Source organism: Zea mays, chromosome 3 (assembly GCF_902167145.1).
Source record: "Zea mays cultivar B73 chromosome 3, Zm-B73-REFERENCE-NAM-5.0, whole genome shotgun sequence".
In the NCBI taxonomy this organism is placed as follows: domain Eukaryota; kingdom Viridiplantae; phylum Streptophyta; class Magnoliopsida; order Poales; family Poaceae; genus Zea; species Zea mays.
In genome coordinates this window covers 114,055,086-114,074,219 of record NC_050098.1, presented here as the reverse complement: position 1 = coordinate 114,074,219, position 19,134 = coordinate 114,055,086, and the positions used below count along the sequence as shown (strand labels likewise).

At 50.2% G+C, this 19,134-nt stretch overlaps 1 protein-coding gene across 1 annotated transcript; it reads right to left on the bottom strand.

Moving 5' to 3' along the window:
* Positions 1-12,810: 12,810 nt before the first annotated feature.
* Positions 12,811-13,282, bottom strand: LOC103650252 (uncharacterized; the record flags this gene model as incomplete). The annotated part of the gene is made up of 2 exons (XM_023302123.1): positions 12,811-13,045; positions 13,192-13,282. Coding segments are annotated over 2 exons (282 nt in total), but the record flags the coding sequence as incomplete, so codon positions are not given.
* Between the last annotated feature and the right edge of the window lie 5,852 nt (positions 13,283-19,134).

Genomic DNA, 19,134 nt, shown 5'->3' with positions numbered 1-19,134 from the left:
TCTCCAGAGGTAGAAAGAGATACTGGAAGCCAAGCGCCAACGTGTGTCCGCACTAGCCAAGGTGCGGCAGATGATACGCGACGAGGAGCAGAAGGCCCAAGACCTCGAGCGCGAGATCGCGCTGATGCAGCGCGAAGGCCACTTCGGTCTACAACAAGAGCCACCCCTCCAGCAGCGCGCGCAACCGGAGGACACGCGCGAAGGCCACCTCGGCCTGCAGCATGGCCCACCCCTGCAACACCGGGCGCAGCCGGAGAACCCGCGTTTCCCCCAGCATGACCACGCCTTCCAGCACGGCGCGCCATTCCAAGGGGTCAACTACCTCGACGAGCGAAGTCCCCTGGCGCCACACCTCCAAGTGACGCCTTGGCCAGCTAACTTCCGAGCAGGGGCATATCCCAAGTACAACGGCAGCACCGATCCGGCGCAGTACATAATGAGTTATCAAGTCGCCGTTGCATCCGCCGGAGGGGACGACGCCACAATGGCGAAGTCTTTCATCATCACCCTAGAGGGCCCAACACTCACCTGGTTCACCAGATTGCCTCCGCTGTCCATTGATTCATGGAGAAGTCTCAGAGACAAGTTCCTGCTCAACTTCCAAGGGTACCGCCCAGACATCGACGCCCTGGCCGAGCTCTCGCTTTGCAAGCAGCTGGAAAAGGAGACCCTGCGGGAGTATTACCGCAAATTCCTAACACTCAAGTCACAGTTGCCCTCCGTCGATGATCAGATCGCTATCCACTACGCCATCAGTGGCCTTCGTGCCGGCGTCCTCTACAGTCATTGTATCAGAGATCCACCCAAAAACCTCCAGGAGCTATATCAGCTCTTTGAAAAATATGCCAAATCCGAAGAGCTCCACCAGCGCAAGATTGAGTCGCAGCGGAAGCCCAAAGATGCCCCGCAGTCCAGCCGCACGTGGACGAGGACTCCGCAACCAGACTCCGGTCGAGATGGCCGCAGTCAACAGCAAGTGCACAACATCGTCAACCAGCAGCCTGCTGCTGACCCCCCTCGTCGCCGGGAATATCCCCCCCAGGGCCGCGGAAACGGAACTCGCGGCAGGGGCCGAGGGCGCGCGCAGCCGCCGCGCCGGTTCTACTGCCTTTTCCACGGCGAAGACAGCGCCCACCAAACCAAAGACTGCCCCGAAACGAAGGCCACCAGAGACAGAATGGCGCGGGCGCAGCCAGTCGACAATCCTAGAATTGTCGCGCATAATTACCAACCACCCCCTCCACCATATATCCATGCTCCCGCTCTGCATCCACCGCACCACGCTTACCAACACCATCAGGAAGTACAAATCGTACCTCCTCCACCCCCACCACCACACCAGCAACACCAAAACATCCCCCATGCCCCAAAGCAGGAAGACTTCGCCGATCAACCATATCGCGGAGTCATTCACATGATAACAGGGGGGTCCAGCACTGACTTCGACACCAAGCGGCAGAAGCGGGACCACTACCGCAGCATCAATCATGTCGCGGTCACCGGCCCAGTCGTCCAGACGAAGTGGTCCCATATACCGCTAACCTTCGATGCACGAGACGTCGACCTGCGCAGCGCCCCCCACATCGACGCTATGGTCATCAACTGCAGCGTGGCAGGCTGGGACTTACACAAAGTCCTAGTCGACAACGGCAGCCAGGCGGATATCATCTTCCTCCACGCCTTCGACCGCATGGGTATAAGCCACAGTCTGCTCAAGCCTTCGGACAATCCATTGTATGGCTTCGACGGCAAGGGCACCTTTCCCGTTGGCAAAATAGAGCTTCCCCTCTCCTTCGGTGTAGCACCCAATGCCCGAAGTGAGCAGGTAACCTTCGACATTGTCGACATGGTATATCCGTACAACGCCATCATGGGCCGGGGCTCCATCAATAAGTTCGAAGCTGCCATCCACGGACTGTACCTATGTATGAAGATACCAGGTCCGCTAGGCGCTATCACGATCTACGGCAACCAGCAGACGGCGCGCAACATAGAGCGGGACTTCGTGCCTGGTCAGAGGAACGTACACTGCCTCACGACCCAGCGCGAGGTCCCCACGCCCGCCAGCCCAGCCGACAAGCAGCACGAGAAGGCACAGTTGCAGAGCCAAGATGGAACCAGGACTGTTCCCCTTGATCAGGCCACGCCCAAGCAGACAGTCACTATCAGCGAAGACCTTACGTCACATGAAGAAGAGAGGCTTCTCTGCTGCCTGGCCAAAAATAAAGATGTCTTCGCCTGGTCCGCCCTAGATCTGGTCGGAGTCAGCCGATCCATAATTGAGCACAACTTGGGAATTGACCCTTCGGTGCGACCAAAAAAGCAAAGGCTCCGCAAAATGTCCGACGAAAAGACAGAGGCCGCCAAGGCGGAAGTGCACCGCCTCCTAGAAGCTAAATTCATCGAGCCAGTAGCTTACCCCACGTGGCTCTCCAATGTCGTAATGGTACAGAAAAAAGCGGGAAATGGCGAATGTGCATAGACTTCACCAGTCTCAATAAGGCCTGCTCGAAGGACAATTTCCCGTTGCCGCGGATCGACAAAATAGTCGATAGCGCGGCCGGATGCGAGGTCATGTCACTCCTCGACTGCTTCTCCGGTTATCACCAGATATATATGAAGGAGGAAGACAAGGCTAGCACCAGCTTTATAACACCCTTCGGCACTTATTGCTTCATCAGGATGCTGGAGGGACTCAAGAATGCGGGGTCCACCTTCTCCAGACTCACCAAAACAGTACTCGAAGGGCAGGTCGGCAGAAACATATTTACATATGTGGACGACATCGTCGTCGCCAGCAAGAATAAGGAGGACCATCTCGCCGACCTCGCCGAGACATTCGCGAACATGCGAGATGCACGACTCCGCCTGAACCCGGAAAAGTGCGTCTTCGGTGTTCGCCAGGGCAAGATATTGGGTTACCTGGTGTCACACCGCGGCATCGAGGCCAACCCAACCAAGATCCAGGCCATCGTCGACATGTCGCCTCCGCAGTCCGTCAGGGACGTCCAGCGTCTGACAGGCAGATTGGCCGCTCTCAACAGATTCATCTCCAGGTCCGCCGAGCGAAGTCTTCCCTTCCTCAAAACACTTCGCGGTGCGAAAGACTTCGCCTGGGGGCCGGAGCAAGCAGCGGCCTTCGCGTCATTAAAACAGTACTTATCGGAGCTGGCCATCCTCGCAAGCCCCGACTCCTCGCTCCCCCTATTGCTCTATGTCGCGGCTTCGCCGCACGCGGTCAGCGCGGCACTAGTACAGGAGCAGACTTTTGAAGGCACAGTCAGGCAGTGCCCTATTTACTATGTCTCCGAAGTCCTGACACCGTCCAAATGCAACATGACAGAGCTGGAAAAGATCGCCTACGCAGTTGTTATGTCCTCGCGCAAATTGCGCCATTACTTTGAAGCATTCAAGGTCCGAGTCACCTCTGACAGGGGGCTTGGCGAACTATTCAGAAACCCGGAGGCATCGGTGAGGATTGCCAAGTGGGTAGCCGAACTCTCCGGCTACCACATCAGCTTCGAGCCCAGGACAGCCATCAAGTCGCAAGTCCTGGCAGACTTCATCGTCGACTGGACTGGGCCAGTAGCTCAGCCGGACCCGTCCACAGAAAAGATCTGGACCATCCATTGCGACGGCGCATGGTGCCATGCGGGGGCAGGCGTCGCTGCAATTGTCACCTCACCAACCGGAGTCAAACACAGATATGCAGCACGCCTCAGCTTCGCTCTGGAGTCCGACAGATGCACAAACAACATCGCAGAGTATGAAGCGGTTATCCTCGGCCTCCGCAAGCTAAGGGCCCTCGGAGTCACCACATGTATCATCAAGACAGACTCCAAGATTGTTGCCGGCCAGATCGAGAAAGATTATGCAGCAAAGGACCCCGCGCTCATGCAATACCTCGCGGCTATCCGAAGTCTCGAGAGACAGTTCAAGGGATTCACCCTGCAGCATGTGGATAGGGCCAAGAACGAGGAGGCCGACGCATTGGCCAAGGCTGCCGCCAGGGGCGAGCCCTTGCCCTCCGACGTGTTCTTTCACACCATCGGCACGCCCGCCGTCCGGAGCCCCGAAGGGCTCCAAATAACTAATGATAGCGAGGGCCACCGTATAGTCAACCTAATCATGACCAAAGACTGGCGGGCGCCGATAACCCTGTTCCTACAGGGGTACTATCATCCAGCTGACGTCAGTGAGGCAAAGCGCCTCAGACATCGAAGCAGGGACTTCGCACTGATTGTGGGCCAATTATACAAGAAAGGGGTCAGTCAGCCAATGCTCAAATGCGTCACCGAAACCGAAGGCATGCAGATCCTACGCGAAGTCCACAGTGGCACGTGCGGCTCGCACGCAGGGCCGAGGGCCCTGGCTGCCAAGGTGATCCGACAAGGGTTTTACTAGCCCGCAATGATCTGCGTCGCAAATCAGGTCACGAGGTCCTGCGAAGCCTGCAAGAAGTTCTCTCCTCGGTCAGGCAACCCCTCGCAATATACAAAGCTGATTGCCCATACATGGCCTCTCCAGCGCTGGGGCCTGGACATCGTCGGGCCCCTACCCACCGCTCAGGGGAACCTTAGGTTCGCCTTCGTAGCCGTTGAATACTTCACCAAATGGATTGAAGCGAGGGCTGTTTCCACAATCACATCAAAGACTGCCCAAAAATTCTTCTGGCAGAACATCGTTTGCCGCTTCGGAGTACCGTCCGAGCTAACAGTTGACAACGGCAAGCAGTTCGACAGCCAAGATTTCAAGGATTTTTGTTTTTCCATCGGCACCAAGCTTGCCTTCGCTTCAGTCTATCACCCGCAGTCCAACGGGGTCGTGGAGCGTGCCAATGGGAAAGTATTCACAGCTGTCAAAAAGATGCTCCTCGATGAAAGAAAAGGCAGATGGACCGATTTATTGCCGGAGGCAGTCTGGGCGCTAAACACAACTGAGTGCAGGGCGACCGGGTTCACTCCTTTCCGCCTTCTATACGGATCGGAGGCAATGACCCCGCAAGAAATAAAGCATGGGTCCCCGCGTACAGTTCCGTCAGCCGTCCCCGATGTGGATGAGCCAACTTCAAAAGATCTCATTGACGGAGACCGGGTCTTCGCCCTACAGGCCCTAAACAAATATCAAGCCCAGACCAAAGCATGGCGCGACCACACAGTCATCCCGAGGGAGTTCAGCGAGGGGGACCTCGTACTCATCCGGACGGCTCGGACGGAGTCCAAGGGCAAGTTGGAGCCCAAGTGGGAGAGCCCCTTCATAGTCAAGTCGAAAGCTTCCCCCAGCGCTTACAGGCTCACAACGCCAAACGGCGAGGACCTGGAGCACTCCTGGAACATCGACAACCTTCGCAAATTTTTTGTTTGACCCATTTAGGGCTGATTTCGCCCTTGTAATTCGCCGCAAACAATCTTGTACCGGCCCGCACTCTTTTCCTCCCGGGGGGTGAGGTTTTTAACGAGGCGGAGCCATGTAATATATGCGAGAAAAATCCCCCGCAAAAACAAGTGTCGAAAAAAGACCGCGACAACGGTCTTCGGCATTCGACCAATTCGAAGTCACCGCGAGGCTAAGCGCTAGCCACCCTCGCGTGCGACAAATCCGCGCAGAAGTCGCCTAAGGGTGCAGCCGGACTTAGCACAACAAGTGCGAAAAATTCCGATGTCTATCGCGAAGACTATCCGCGCAGAAGTCGCCTAAGGGTGCAGCCGGACTCAGCACAACAAGTGCGAAAAATTCCGACGTCTATCGCGAAGACTATGCGCGCAGAAGTCGCCTAAGGGTGCAGCCGGACTTAGCACAACAAGTGCGAAAAATTCCGACGTCTATCGCGAAGACTATCCGCGCAGAAGTCGCCTAAGGGTGCAGCCGGACTTAGCACAACAAGTGCGAAAAATTCCGACGTCTATCGCGAAGACTATCCGCGCAGAAGTCGCCTAAGGGTGCAGCCGGACTTAGCACAACAAGTGCGGAAAAAAAAATCCGACGTCTATCGCGAAGACTATCCGCGCAGAAGTCGCCTAAGGGTGCAGCCGGACTCAGCACAACAAGTGCGAAAAATTCCGACGTCTATCGCGAAGACTATCCGCGCAGAAGTCGCCTAAGGGTGCAGCCGGACTCAGCACAACAAGCGCGAAAAATTCCGACGTCTATCGCGAAGACCATCCGCGCAGAAGTCGCCTAAGGGTGCAGCCGGACTTAGCACAACAAGTGCGAGAAATTCTGATGTCTCTCACAAAGACTCCGCGCAGAAGCCGCCTCAGGGCGCGGTCAAACCAGTACAGCAAAAGCAGAAGCGACAGCATCAAACCATCCGCGCTAAGACCGACTATAATCACACCAGCACAGCATAGCCAACCATGCCACACAAAGTACACAGCGCCTTTGAAGGCACAGGCACGCGAGGGCACACAACTTCATCTTACAACCCTTTACACATATACAAGCGAGGGCACCACACTCTACATCGGCTCCACCTTAGGAATAATCCCCATCTCCCTATAATTAAATAACATTATCCTAAGCTCCTCACCCGCAAAAAGACTTCGCAGTTCCCCTTCCCCTGTGCTCGCGGCAGCCGTCAAAGACAACAGTTCCTGCCGACCAACCCTACTCACGCGAAGCCGAGCCCCTTCCTCCGCGCTAACCCTACGCTTTGCAACCGCCCTTCGTCGCCGGCGCCCGGTGCTAGGACCCGGCACGTCTGACGCGTCCGCAGCGTGTGGCGAAGCCTCCGCCGCAGCCACGTCCAAGGCCGCGAAGTAATCCAAGTCCTCCTCCGACGACTCCTCACTCCACTCAACCGAGCTCCCAGAGTCAGTAAAATCAAAAAACTCAGATACAGACCCACCACATTCATTTCCACCTTCCGCGGTCGAAGCCGCCAAAAACTCAGTAGTAGCGGTTGCGTGCGCAGGCCCAAACTCTTGAACCTGCGCAGCAACCAAAGTTCAGTACAACATCCAAAAAGTCCCCAACCCTAAACACACACTACGCCACCTGCGAAGGCCCTGCCGCTGCGGGAGCCTCCGCTGTCGCCTTCGCCGCTGCTTCCCTCCTCTTCGCCGCGGAATCTTCAGCGCTCAGCGCGGCAGCTGCGGGGGCGTCAGGCGCGCCTTCGGCCACCTTTGGGGGCAGGCCTTCGCCGGCCACAGCAGAGGTGGGGACGCCCGGCGCGTCTTCCGCAGTCTCCAGGGTTGTTTCCAGGGCGACTCCAGTCGCAGCCTCTGCGAGGGTCAGCTCCGGGTCCGACAACGCGCTGTTCAGGGCCCCGAAGTCATCCACCCGCTCGCCGCGCTCCGCCTAGAACAAGACACACAGATTCAGCAAACACACGCACAGCCCGCATACAGCAAACGCCAAACAAACGACGTTACCTGAGCCCTCGCAGCCTCGGCCCGCTCCCTGACCACCTCACGACCGTACAGACCCCACATCCGGTCATAGAGAGCCCCGGCGGATTCCTTCACCACGGGGTCTTCGACCTTATAGATATCTCGATCAAAATCTTCATCCGTCTGGTCGAAGGCCTCGAAGTGCCGGCACCCTTCGTGGGAGAGCGCGTTCATCGCCCCCTCGCAGGTGACCAGGGAGGCGTACGACATCAACCCCCCCACGACGGCGGGAAATTCCAGCAGCTCCTCCTGCACCCATTGCAGACAGCGAAGCCCGGACTCTCGGTCCGGCACTTCGAAGTCACCGGTCCGCGCACCCAGCTCACGATATGTATCCATAAGCTGCGTGCGCGTCCGTCCGGCCTCCGCATGCGTTGCGGCCTCGGCCTCCTTAGCGCGGCTCTCCAGGGCGGTGAGCCGCTCCTGCAGGTGTTCGGCGAGCTCCTTGGCAAGATTGCCCTCCGCCCGCGCCAGCTTGGCCTCCGCCTGCGCAGCCTGCCCCTTGGCGACGGCCTCGTTAGCTTCCCTCCTCTCCGCCGCCAGTTGGCGCCGGAGGTCAGCCGTCTCCCTCTCCAGGGCGGCCACCCTGTCCGTCAGCTTACGGCACTTGCTGTCGGAGGCCGACTTCTCACGGACAGCGTCAGCATGTTGTGTCCGAAGTCTCTCGACTTCGGCAGACACAGCTGCCGTAAGGGCCCCCGACGCAGTACGGCTCGCGAAGTCAGCCACCTGCAGAGCCGCGACGCAGTGCGTAAGGCCGTCGCCCCAAAAGAGGTGGGGGAGAGAGTATGGCTCAACGGACCTGACTCAGCGCCTCCGTCGCCTGACTCAGCGCCTCCGTCACCACCTTCAGCCGGCGGGTCGCCGCGCCCGCCTCGTCCCTGACCAGCGCGAGGACCGACACCTCGCCTCCGGCGCCAAGCGCCTCGCCCGCCGCCTTCGGCGCCTTGGCGGCCGTCGCGATCGCCGCGCCAGGCGCAACTATAGCAAGCTGGCCCTCGTCCGGCCCTGCAACGCATCCACAAATTTAAAAAAAAAACAATAATAGACCAGCGACTTACCACCAAGGTAGTCATCCACAGTAATGTCGGTGCCGAAGTCGGCAACACGTTTGCCCGCCAACGGCAGCGCTCGGGCCGCCTTCGAAGCCTCCGCCACTCCGCTGGCCGGGGGCGCCACCTTCGTTGACTTGGAGCCTCCGGCGCCCGCCGTTGCCTCCGGCGCCTTGCTAGGCGCAGAGGCGCCTGCCTTCACCGCCAGCGGCGGCTTGCCTCCGCCGGAGGCCGCAGCCTTCGCAGTTCCCCGCTGCTTTTTCGGCCGAGCTTCGTGAATCCTGACAGTCGCCTGGCGTTTTTGCGCCGCCCCTTGGCGATCCTTGTCCATCACTGTCCACACAACAGCACCGATATTTCGCCCGTAAGGAAAAACTCTCCACCGATGAACCATACGAGATGTAAAACAGTCCTCCTCAGCCGCGCAGGGGATAGGAACATTTTTCGGCCAGCAACCCCCGGTAACCCTCAGCATCCGAGCCGAAGACTCCCGGAGCTCGGGCGAAGACATCCTTTCCCCCGGGGCCGCACACGTCCTCATTAACTCTCTAGCAAAACTATCAGACACCCCAAGTCCCCCCATCGCAGTACCTAATTTTCTCATTTTTGAGGAGGGGGCGGCCGCCAGCGCAGGGTCGCCTCCAGTCTCCACCGCCGGTTTCTTCCCACGGCGGTCCGCTTCGTCTTGACCAGGATAGCCGTCGTACGGCAATTGATTTAATTCGAAGACCCTGTTCAGGCGCTCATTTGACCCGCGGATATCAAAGCTGCGCTGGCCTTCAGTCCTCGGCACGTAACGTCCCACGAGCCGCACCGCCAAGTCCTCCGCATCACGCACAAAGGCGGCCGGGTCACGATTTCGCAAGTTCAGTGCGAAGGCAGGACTCCGCACCACCCTTCCTCCGTGAAAAGGCATCTGGCGAGGGCACACTTCGCCCAGCGCCCAGCCGTGCGCCAAGGGCCAGACCCCGTACGCCACGAACTCTTCAACTAAATCACGCCCACTGCTCTGACCGGCAGCGCATCGGAGGGCCCCCTCGTCTGCATCCTCTTCTGCCACTTCAAAAGACGGATACGCAGAATAATAATGAGAGCACATCTCAGACACGGGGAGTCCTTTATGGCCTTCGACAGTACCCTCCGCAACATAAAACCAAAATTCATTCCAACTGCCCCACTTGTTGCGGGCGCACGGAACCAACTCCACTACTGGCATTGTGGTCTTGCCGGTCTTCGGCGTGAATGTGCATGACCCGAACTGGGCAACTCCGTCCCCAACCATCCTCTTCTGCCAATGCAAACAATAATTCTTCGCAAAAACTTCAACAGACGGCTGCCCGCCATACGAAGTCGTCGCCCAGACATACTTCGCCAGCGCCACCATGGCATTCGGTGTCAGCTGATGTATCTGAACATTGAATCTACGCAGGACTTCACCGACAAACCGGTGCGCAGGCAAGCGGAGACCGGCGGCGAAGAACGCCTCGAAAACGACCAACTCACCCTCCGGCTCGGGGACTTCCTCCGTCCCCGGAGCACGAGCAACTCCGCCGCCAAAGTAGCCCAACCGCTGCATATCTTCAACGCGGGCTGACGTCATCCGTGACACACCAAAATCAACAGAGTCGCCGGCGCGCAACTCCTCCACCATCACGCTACTCAACGTCTCCTCAGACGAGGCGGCGGCCGGTGGCGTGGTGTCGGAGGAAGAAGAAGAGGACGGCATTGCTACGTACCGTCGGCGGCGGCGGGCGGTTTGCTTCACTCGAGCCAGCACTCCGGCGAGCAAAAGGAGCAGCGGAAGAAGAAGAGCAGCAAGACGGCGGGAGGCTAGGGTTTTTACGGAGCGCGGAAGGCAAAGTTCAAACAGCGCCGACCCCCGCCCCCTTTTATAGGCAGGGCGCGGCTCTTCGGGAAACCCGCAATCCGACAGGGCGCGGTGCTTCGGGAAACCCGCAATCCAACAGTACGCCGTCCATCAACGGTCACATCAAAAACCCCCGCGGAACCACTTCGAGCGAGGGCAGCGTCTCCGCCATCTAGCGACGTCTTCGGCATCAGGTGACTTTGTCGAACTGGTCCCTCGGAGGGCAAATGTTGGGGCGAAGGCAGAGACGCCACCCTTCGCTCGTCGCCTTTCGCTGCAGTCGCTGGTTTGACGAAGACAAAACGGGCAAGGACACCCTTCGCTTCATTCAGCACCAGACGAAGGCCTGCGGTGACGTCTCCCCGCGGCACGGCCTCGTCCTGCTCTGAGGCCCACGTGTGATCTGGCCCATTGTACCGGGCCCCGCGTGACTGCCGTTGTGTTACGGGCCTAGTTTGTAAAGGCATTCTTGTAAGTACAGCTTGTAACCCTGCTTTATGGGAATATTCTGGGGATAAACTAGGTGTCCGAGGGCACATGCGTCCTTAACACGAGGCGCTGGGCACTCAGATACCTATAAATACCCCCACACAGTGCCCGTGAGAGGCTAGTGATTAACAGAGCTATTTGCCCCCGAGCACGTATCCCTGTTGTCACCACTGTTCATCCTTGTTGGCCTCCTTGCTGCTGAGAGCAAGTTCCAACACCATGTAAAATTACATTACTGCCCTTTACATTTATCAATAACTCTATGATAATTCTTCGAGGTTTAATCTGGTTTTTCATCTTTAAGTCGGTTTCTTTTCCTGCCGTTCTCCCGAAGCTCTTCTACACACAGCTTCGGCTCTACGTAAACCTTCGTGTTCCTTGTGCTTCGTCCTACCGTGGCTCTGATCCAAGTCCGAAGATACCTGTTAATGTACTTTACTCCAAAAACATTGTTAAATCATACTTTTGAGGACCTTCGGAAGCCGAAGGCCCCCAACAGCAGCCAACGCGAGTCCGTCGAGTGAGTGAGGCTAAGGTTGTGCTGCGGGTCCCGCCTGGCGGTGAGGGCACGGGAGAAAAGGGCTGGGCCGAGGGGAAAGGAAGGGAGTTGGGTGACAGGGTTGAGTTTCGGCCCAGGCATGTTATTTCCCTTTTCTCTTTTTCTCTTTATTTATTTATTTTTTCGATTTTTTTCAAATTCCAAATTCAAGCAAGATTCAATTTGAGATTTGAACTTAAAATGCAACAACCAAAAATATCCAACATGATGCAAGTCATGACTATATTATATTTTAATTATTTATTTAGACAAATGCTTCAAATATGGAGCACCCAGAATAAAATTTGCAGAAAAATATTATTTTGAAAGTGTGATAAGGTTAATTCAAAAATGAATATTATTTACTCATTTAATTTAGGAGAAAGTAATGAAAATTCTCTATTAAGAGATATTTTAACTCAAAAGTTTTAGGTGTTTCTATTTATATAATTCATGAGGGGAAGTAATCCACTCAATAGATAAAGGGAAAGCCTTTCTATCTATTTATTTTAATAGAAAACAATTCTAAAAAGAAAGAAAAACCTTATTAAAAGGGTTTTTTTTAACTCACATCTTTTGGGGAAGTTTTCATAAATCACAAAAATAGAATTTGAGGCGTTACATGTGCAAAGCGGACACACGGTTTTTATACTTGTTCGGTGGAATGTCCCTATGTCTAATTGAGTAACTTGTGTTATCCTGCATTTAGTTTGTAGTAGGGAGTTACAAACAATCGAGATAGGGAGATGCGCTCAAGTCTCTCATGAGTGCGTTAGTGAGGTGATGAGTTCTCTGTGTCGTTACAAGCGTTCTATGTTGTTTTATGCTGGCAAGATGTGTCTGTCGTTGTCTCTCTGGATCGTGATCTTCTCCTTCATTTTGTAGGCCAAGATGAGAGGAGGATTCATTACATAATTTTGGATAGTCAGGTGGAATGAGTCAAGGTCGGCCCCCATCATATAGCTTCTTCTCCTGAGTGGTTCTCACCAATCGAAGAATTCCATGGATGACTCTTCCTTTTTTTTTCGTCAGGGTACTGTAGCTACACCATCACTATCCTAAAGCATGTCGTTATGCACTGTCTTGTCCTGCAGCATCTAATCCGACATCCTTTGTTGACTTTTGTCTAGCGCCACGCCTTAACATTCGTGTTCTGACATAACGACCCTCATAGCATCATTTGGGCCACACGACTGTCAGAATCTGACTCATACGTCACCACGACTTGAGTGGTCACTGTGGTACGATCCTATGAATTTCAGATCTGTATCTGTATGGTCGAACGAAAGTATCTGGCCCTGAGATTGTCGTTGGTCGAGGGTCAGAAGTCGGGCAAAGCGAAGACTTAAGGATAAATTGCTTTTCTCCAAACCCTCGGAGGTCGAGGGGTCAAACGACACGGAATCGCAAGGCAGAGCTACCCTTCTCGCAGACCCGGACGAGACGCTGGTCCATTTATATTTATATCAAACATCAACAAATGCCACCGCTTTTTTCATTTATTTCTTTGCAATAAATCACAGGACCGATTCATGATCCCTTACATTTAGTGGGGCGTGCGAAAGCTTGTCGCAGCGGCAAGCTGGTGCGCAATCCTGCATCGTCGAATAACAACTGCCGCCTGGACAGCAGTAACAAACAGCGTCGAATAGTGCTCCCATGTTGCAGGTCTGTTTTTGACATTTGCAAAAACGAACAACGTTCCGAGCTGCGCATGTAGATAAGGGAATTCGCTTAAAACAATTAGGTAAAAAGCAGAACCCAATTTATATTTACTAATAGAAAGAAACTACTCCTATATATAATAAGTAACTTGATCTGAATGCGCCTGGTTGCCCAATAATGCGCACTTACAGTGTGCAGGAACCATCAAACTTCCCAGGATCACCATCAAGAGCAGGACCGACTTGCTTCCTTCCATTGTAATTCTCACCAAATATAGGGATTACAGATCAATGTCTGTAGGGCTTTGTTTGACTACCCAATGCTTGCTGCAAGGTTCATATATATATACTCCTATATGTGAAAGAAAACCATCTATATCCAGCTAGCAAGAAGTGATGAAAGCAAGGCTAGTGGGCTAGTGGCTTACCTTCCCAAAGTTACCCAGATATTGATACCGGGGTACAAATCAATGTCTGGTAGCAGAAATGGTCTACTTTCTAGTAGCAAGTAATTTCTTCCAAGTTTGTAGTATCAAGTACGGGCTTCATACTAGAGTATATATAAATCAATGTCTGCTAGCAAAAATGATCTACTTTCTAGTAGCAACTATTTTTTTTCCAAGCTTGAAGTAACAAGTACGAGATTGATACTGGAGTATAAATCAATATCTGCTAGCAAAAATGATCTACTTTCTAGTAGCAACTAATTTCTTCCAGATTTGGATCTACTTCCTAGCAGCAACTAATTTCTTCCAATTTTGTGGTGACAAGTACAATACATTAAAGCCCTATTTAGGAACAAAGTTTTTAAAAACCACAGTTTTTGAAATACTACAGTATACTTTAGTCATGATAATAACATAATTTAAAATACTATAGTTTTAAAAATTAGGGTTTAAACTTAAGTTTAGAATACTCTAAAATAGCTACAGTATTTATAATACTTCAATTTTGAAAACAGAGATTTTAGCTACCTTGCCAAACATCTTTGTGTATATAATATTGCAGTATTTTGAGAATACTGCAATATTCTTCTAAAACTATGAAATTTTTTTACTCCCAAACACCCTCTAACTAGTTTTCTCTCAGCTAGCAGCTTGCATTTGTTATATAATTATAACTTTAAAAATTAAACTAATTCCTAAAGCAATTATTAAATGAACCATGGATAAATTACACATGGCGAGATTAAATCTACATCAAACACGTAACACCCTGATTTTTTGAACTATTGATTTTTTTAAATTTAATTTAATTTGCTAAGGTTTGAGTGATTTACACTCATTTTAAGATTTAAGTAATTTTCTTTGATTAATAACCAACTAAAATAGATATAAGGTTGAACTTGTTTTGTTCCATTCATGTCGTGGCATAGTATTTCTAAGTGCAAAATATGTTTGTATTTTGTACATATACCGTGTAGATGTCTCGATAAATTTTCCATATTTTTCCAAGTACTTCCTCTTTTTTAAAATGTAAATTCTATTTATTTAAGGTGCTTAAAATATTTTATAAGCTTTAAATAGTTTATTTGAGTCCATTGGACTCCAAAACATGTCAGGAGTTTTCCTAGAATTTTTGGACTCTTGAAAACATTTTCCATGCATTAAAAATAAATTATGGTACCTTTTGTCATTAATTAAACCCTAAAATTGGAAAGTATACCATTGGGTTCGGATACAATCTTCATATTCCCTGCTATCGCCTCTCAACCTCACTGTGGATTTGGCAACTCCTACCATGTTCTCGTCCGAGTCGCTCGCATAAATCCCTTCCCCTTCGCACGATTACCCATTTCCCTGCTCCTCACTGTAGAATGTAGCTCACGCTAGGCTCACCGTTGTCCCTGCCCGAAGCATCGTTATCTGCAACGCCCATTGCCGTCGATGGAACGTTCCTTCGGTGAGCACCTTCTTCCCCGGTGAGCAAACTCCATTGTTTCCCTACCCGCCTTTTGTTTTCCTATTTGCTGCTCGAAAAATGGCCATGCTGGCTAGTTCCCGGGCCCCTTAGGTTCATAAGAACAACGCTCTAATTGATCTCACTATGTTTGAGCCTCGCCCCACCCTACCCTGCGTCCCGTCCTCTGTGTGGGTGTGGGCGCCAAGCTGACGGGCCCCACCCCCATGGCATGAGTGCCCCTTGCAGCAACCGTATCCCCTGCACCTCTCCACGTGTGCACGTCACAAAAGAAGAAACGACTCCCACACCCGGTCTATCGAATCTTCTACACCCATAAACTCTGCGACCCTCCATGTGGCTAAGTCCTAGCCAGTAAGATTTCACCACCTCAGCCCCCGTCTTTTTGCACAACAACCCCCGTAATTAACTAAAATTAATATACCATTTTATGTGTATTGCGAAAAATCATTTGATACCCCTGAGATAATATATGTGTTGTTCGTTTTCATGTAATCATTGTGCACTAACATTTTATTGAATAATTTATGTGTCATCACAACACAGGATGAAAGTTGCATAGAGGGGGTGAATAGGCGAACCTGAAATTTAACACTTAAAACACAAACTTTGATCCCTGGCTAAGCGTTAGAACACAAAGTAATACGATCGGACTGGGGAGAGCTTTAGAATAGAAGAGGGGGAACACAAAATTGCAATTAAACACACATAAAAGACACGAGCGATTTGGTTTATTGAGGTTCAGTTCCAAAGAACCTACATCCCCGTTGAGGTGTCTCAAAGGACGGGATCTCTTTCCACCCTCTCGAGTGATTCCAAAGATCAAACTCAAGACCTCTTCTCTTTTCTCAAGTGATTAATAGACTTATGTCTCCCACAAGGTACTCCACAACGTTGGAGACTTTTGCTAGCCTTTACAATCTCAATGGGAGTCAAAACTTCAAGATCAAGAGCACATAAGGCAACAACACACTCTCCTCTTGATTACTCTGACCCAAGGCACTATCTCAATTCAATAATATCTCTAAACTGGCAATTGTGTGGCTTTGATCACTTGGAGGTGTTTCTTTGGATGTTGGTGTGAATGCTCTAGCTCTTGTATAGAATGAGAGTAAGTGGAATGCTTGGATGCAATGAATGGGCAGGTTGGGGGCATTTATAACCCTCAACCACCCATATAGTCATTATGCCCTTCCTGACAATTTTGCGCACTAGCAGATGGTCCGCCCCTCACGACGGTTAGGTCTGACAGCTCAATGGATATAATTGACAATCCAATGGCTAGAACTGACAAATCAACGACTATCTGGCCATGGTGACATCACGCAGATGGTCTGTGCCTTTCCTCCTAGATGGTCCACGACTTGCGCTAAAATTTATTTCTTTAACTTGTCACCTTCGGGTTGAGCCAGTATTGAACAGGTAGACGGTTCGCAAATTATAGCGAGATGGTACTTGACTTAGTTCTAGATAGTCTGTAGTACAAGAGCGTGATCCAACATTGTAGAAATGGCTTTTAAGGCACATTTCCCTTTCGATATCCCCCTTTTTGGTGATTTATGCCAACACAACCAAAGCAAATATGAAACTTGAAATTTGTAAGCAGTTTGTTAATTCTCAAGTGTTTATAAGATGTGAATCAAAATTGTTCAACACTTGACACAAAATGAGTTGGTAATAATATTTAAAATTTTGGACACAAATGCAACCACTTTGTATTTTTGTTTTGCAAAGCTTTTGAATTCGTTTTGGAAGACATGGTAAGCATTTCAGAAGTTTGAAATTTTCTCTCCCTTTCTCAAAAGCTTTTGCCAAAACTACATTTTGATAAACTTTTCCCCCTTTGGCATAAAATATGTCTCCTCTTAGCTTTTAAGAGGGTCTTCATGAGTTTTGGAAATGTCGATTTAAAATTTTGAAAACCTCAAGTGTTGCGGTCCATTTTCTTTGGCCTAATAATTTCTCCCCTTTGGCATTAAGCACAAAAAACGAAGACATTTTTATGGCCCTTTTCAATAAGGATATGACAATTTAAAACTATGAGTTGGAGCAAAGGATCTTTGATATCGATCAAATATGCATTGCAAGCTCTTTCCTTGCCCAAAGCTCCATTTCCCTTTGAATTTGAGACTAAGCACAATATGGACTTGAAAAATTGTTAGCCTAAAAAATGAAGTGTAGAACATTTCTCCTCCTAAATATGTGCATACAAGTGATGAATACTTGTGAATCAATGCACTTGGACTTGTGAGACCCAGGAAGACAAGTTCTACAATTTAAACCTTGGTACAAGCAAAAATATGAAATCTGAATTTGTACCAATTGAAAGAGTTATGATATATTAAAGGTATAACAAAATAAGCATTGTGTGCAACATTTCAATCTATGTTTCAAGAATCAAGAACATTTAGCTCATTCCTAAACTCACAAAACCTTTTCTCATCTAGGGGCTTGATGAAGGTATCAGCTAATTATGTATGGGTGCTCATATGGTCAATTACGATATCTCCCCTTTGTGAGTGGTCTCTCAGAAAGTGATGTCGAATGTCTATGTGTTTAGGCCGTCTGTGATCAACATGATTATCCACCATGCGGATGACACACTCATTATCACATAGGAGGCGGATTTCGCTCAGATTGTAGCCAATGTCCTTGAGGGTTCGCCTCGTTTAAAGTAATTGTGCACAACAATGTCCTGCAGCAATATACTCGGCCTCGGCAGTGGATAGAGCAACAAAATTTTGTTTCTTTAAACCCATGAAACTAGGGATCTTCCCAAAAAATTTGCAAGCCCCAGATGTTCTCTTTCTATCTACCTTAAAGTCGACGTAATCGACATCAAAATATCCAATGAGATCAAAGTTTGAACCCTTAGGATACCAAACCCCAAAGTCGGGAGTGTGAACTAGAAATCTCAAGATTCTTTTAACAACCCTAAGATGACATTCTTTAGGGTTGGCTTGTAATCTTGCACACATGCAAACAGAGAGCATAATATTTAGTCTAGATGCACATAAATAAAGAAGTGATCCTATCATACACTGGTATATCTTTTGATCTACTGGCATACCTCCCATGTCAAGGTCAAGTGACCATTGGTACCCATAGGTTTCTTGATGGGTTTGGCATCCTTCATTCTAAATTTCTTTAGAATGTACTGTGTATATTTTGTCAGGCTGATGAAGGTGCCTTCTTTGAGTTGCCTTATTTTAAATCCTAAGAAAAACTTCAACTCCCCCATCGTACACATCTCAAATTTCTTGACCATGATCCTACAAAATTCCTCACAAGACAATCGGTTAGTAGAACCAAAGATTATGTCATCAACATAAATTTTGCAAACAAAGAGATCATTATCAATAGTCTTAGTGAACAAGGTATGATCATCTTTCCCAACCTTAAAAGAATTAGCAATAATAAAGTCTCTAAGGCACTCATACCATGCTCTATTGCTCTTAGTGCTTGCTTAAGCCCATAGAGCGCCTTATTGAGTTTAAAGACATGGTTAGGATACTTATCATCTTTGAAGCCAGGAGGCTACTCAACATAGACTTCCTCCTTGATTGATCCATTAAGAAACATAGTTTTCATGTCCATTTGAAATAGCTTGCAATCATGGTAAGTAGCATAGGCTAATAAAATTTAAATTGACTTAAGCCTAGCTACGGGTGCAAAGGTTTCATCAAAATCCAAACCTTTGACTTGTATGTACCCCTTGGCCACAAGTCGGGCTTTGTTCCTTGTCACCACACCATGTTCATCTTGTTTGTTGCAGAAGACCCACTTGGTTCCTACAACGTTTTGGTTAGGACATGGTACTAAGTTCCAAACCCCATTCCTTTTGAAGTTGTTGAGGTCTTCTTCCATTGCCACCACCTAGTCCGGATCCTTTAATGCGTCTTCAGCCCTAAAAGGCTCAAAAGAAGACATAAAAGAGTAATTTTCATAGAAATTAGCAATTCTAGAGCGAGTAGTTACCCCCTTTTGGATATCTCCAAGAACCATGTTCATGGGGTGGTCTCTTTGAATTCCTTGATAGACTCTTGGGTGTGGCACCTTTGTTGCTTGAATTTCTTAATCATCCGCCTTTTCTTGATCTTCTTCATCTCCCCTTGATGTATGCCATCATCTTGAGATTGCTCAACATCTTGAGTTTTCTCACCATCTTGAGTTGTAGAGAATGCTTGTGTTGTGTCGATTCTCATCGGCACAC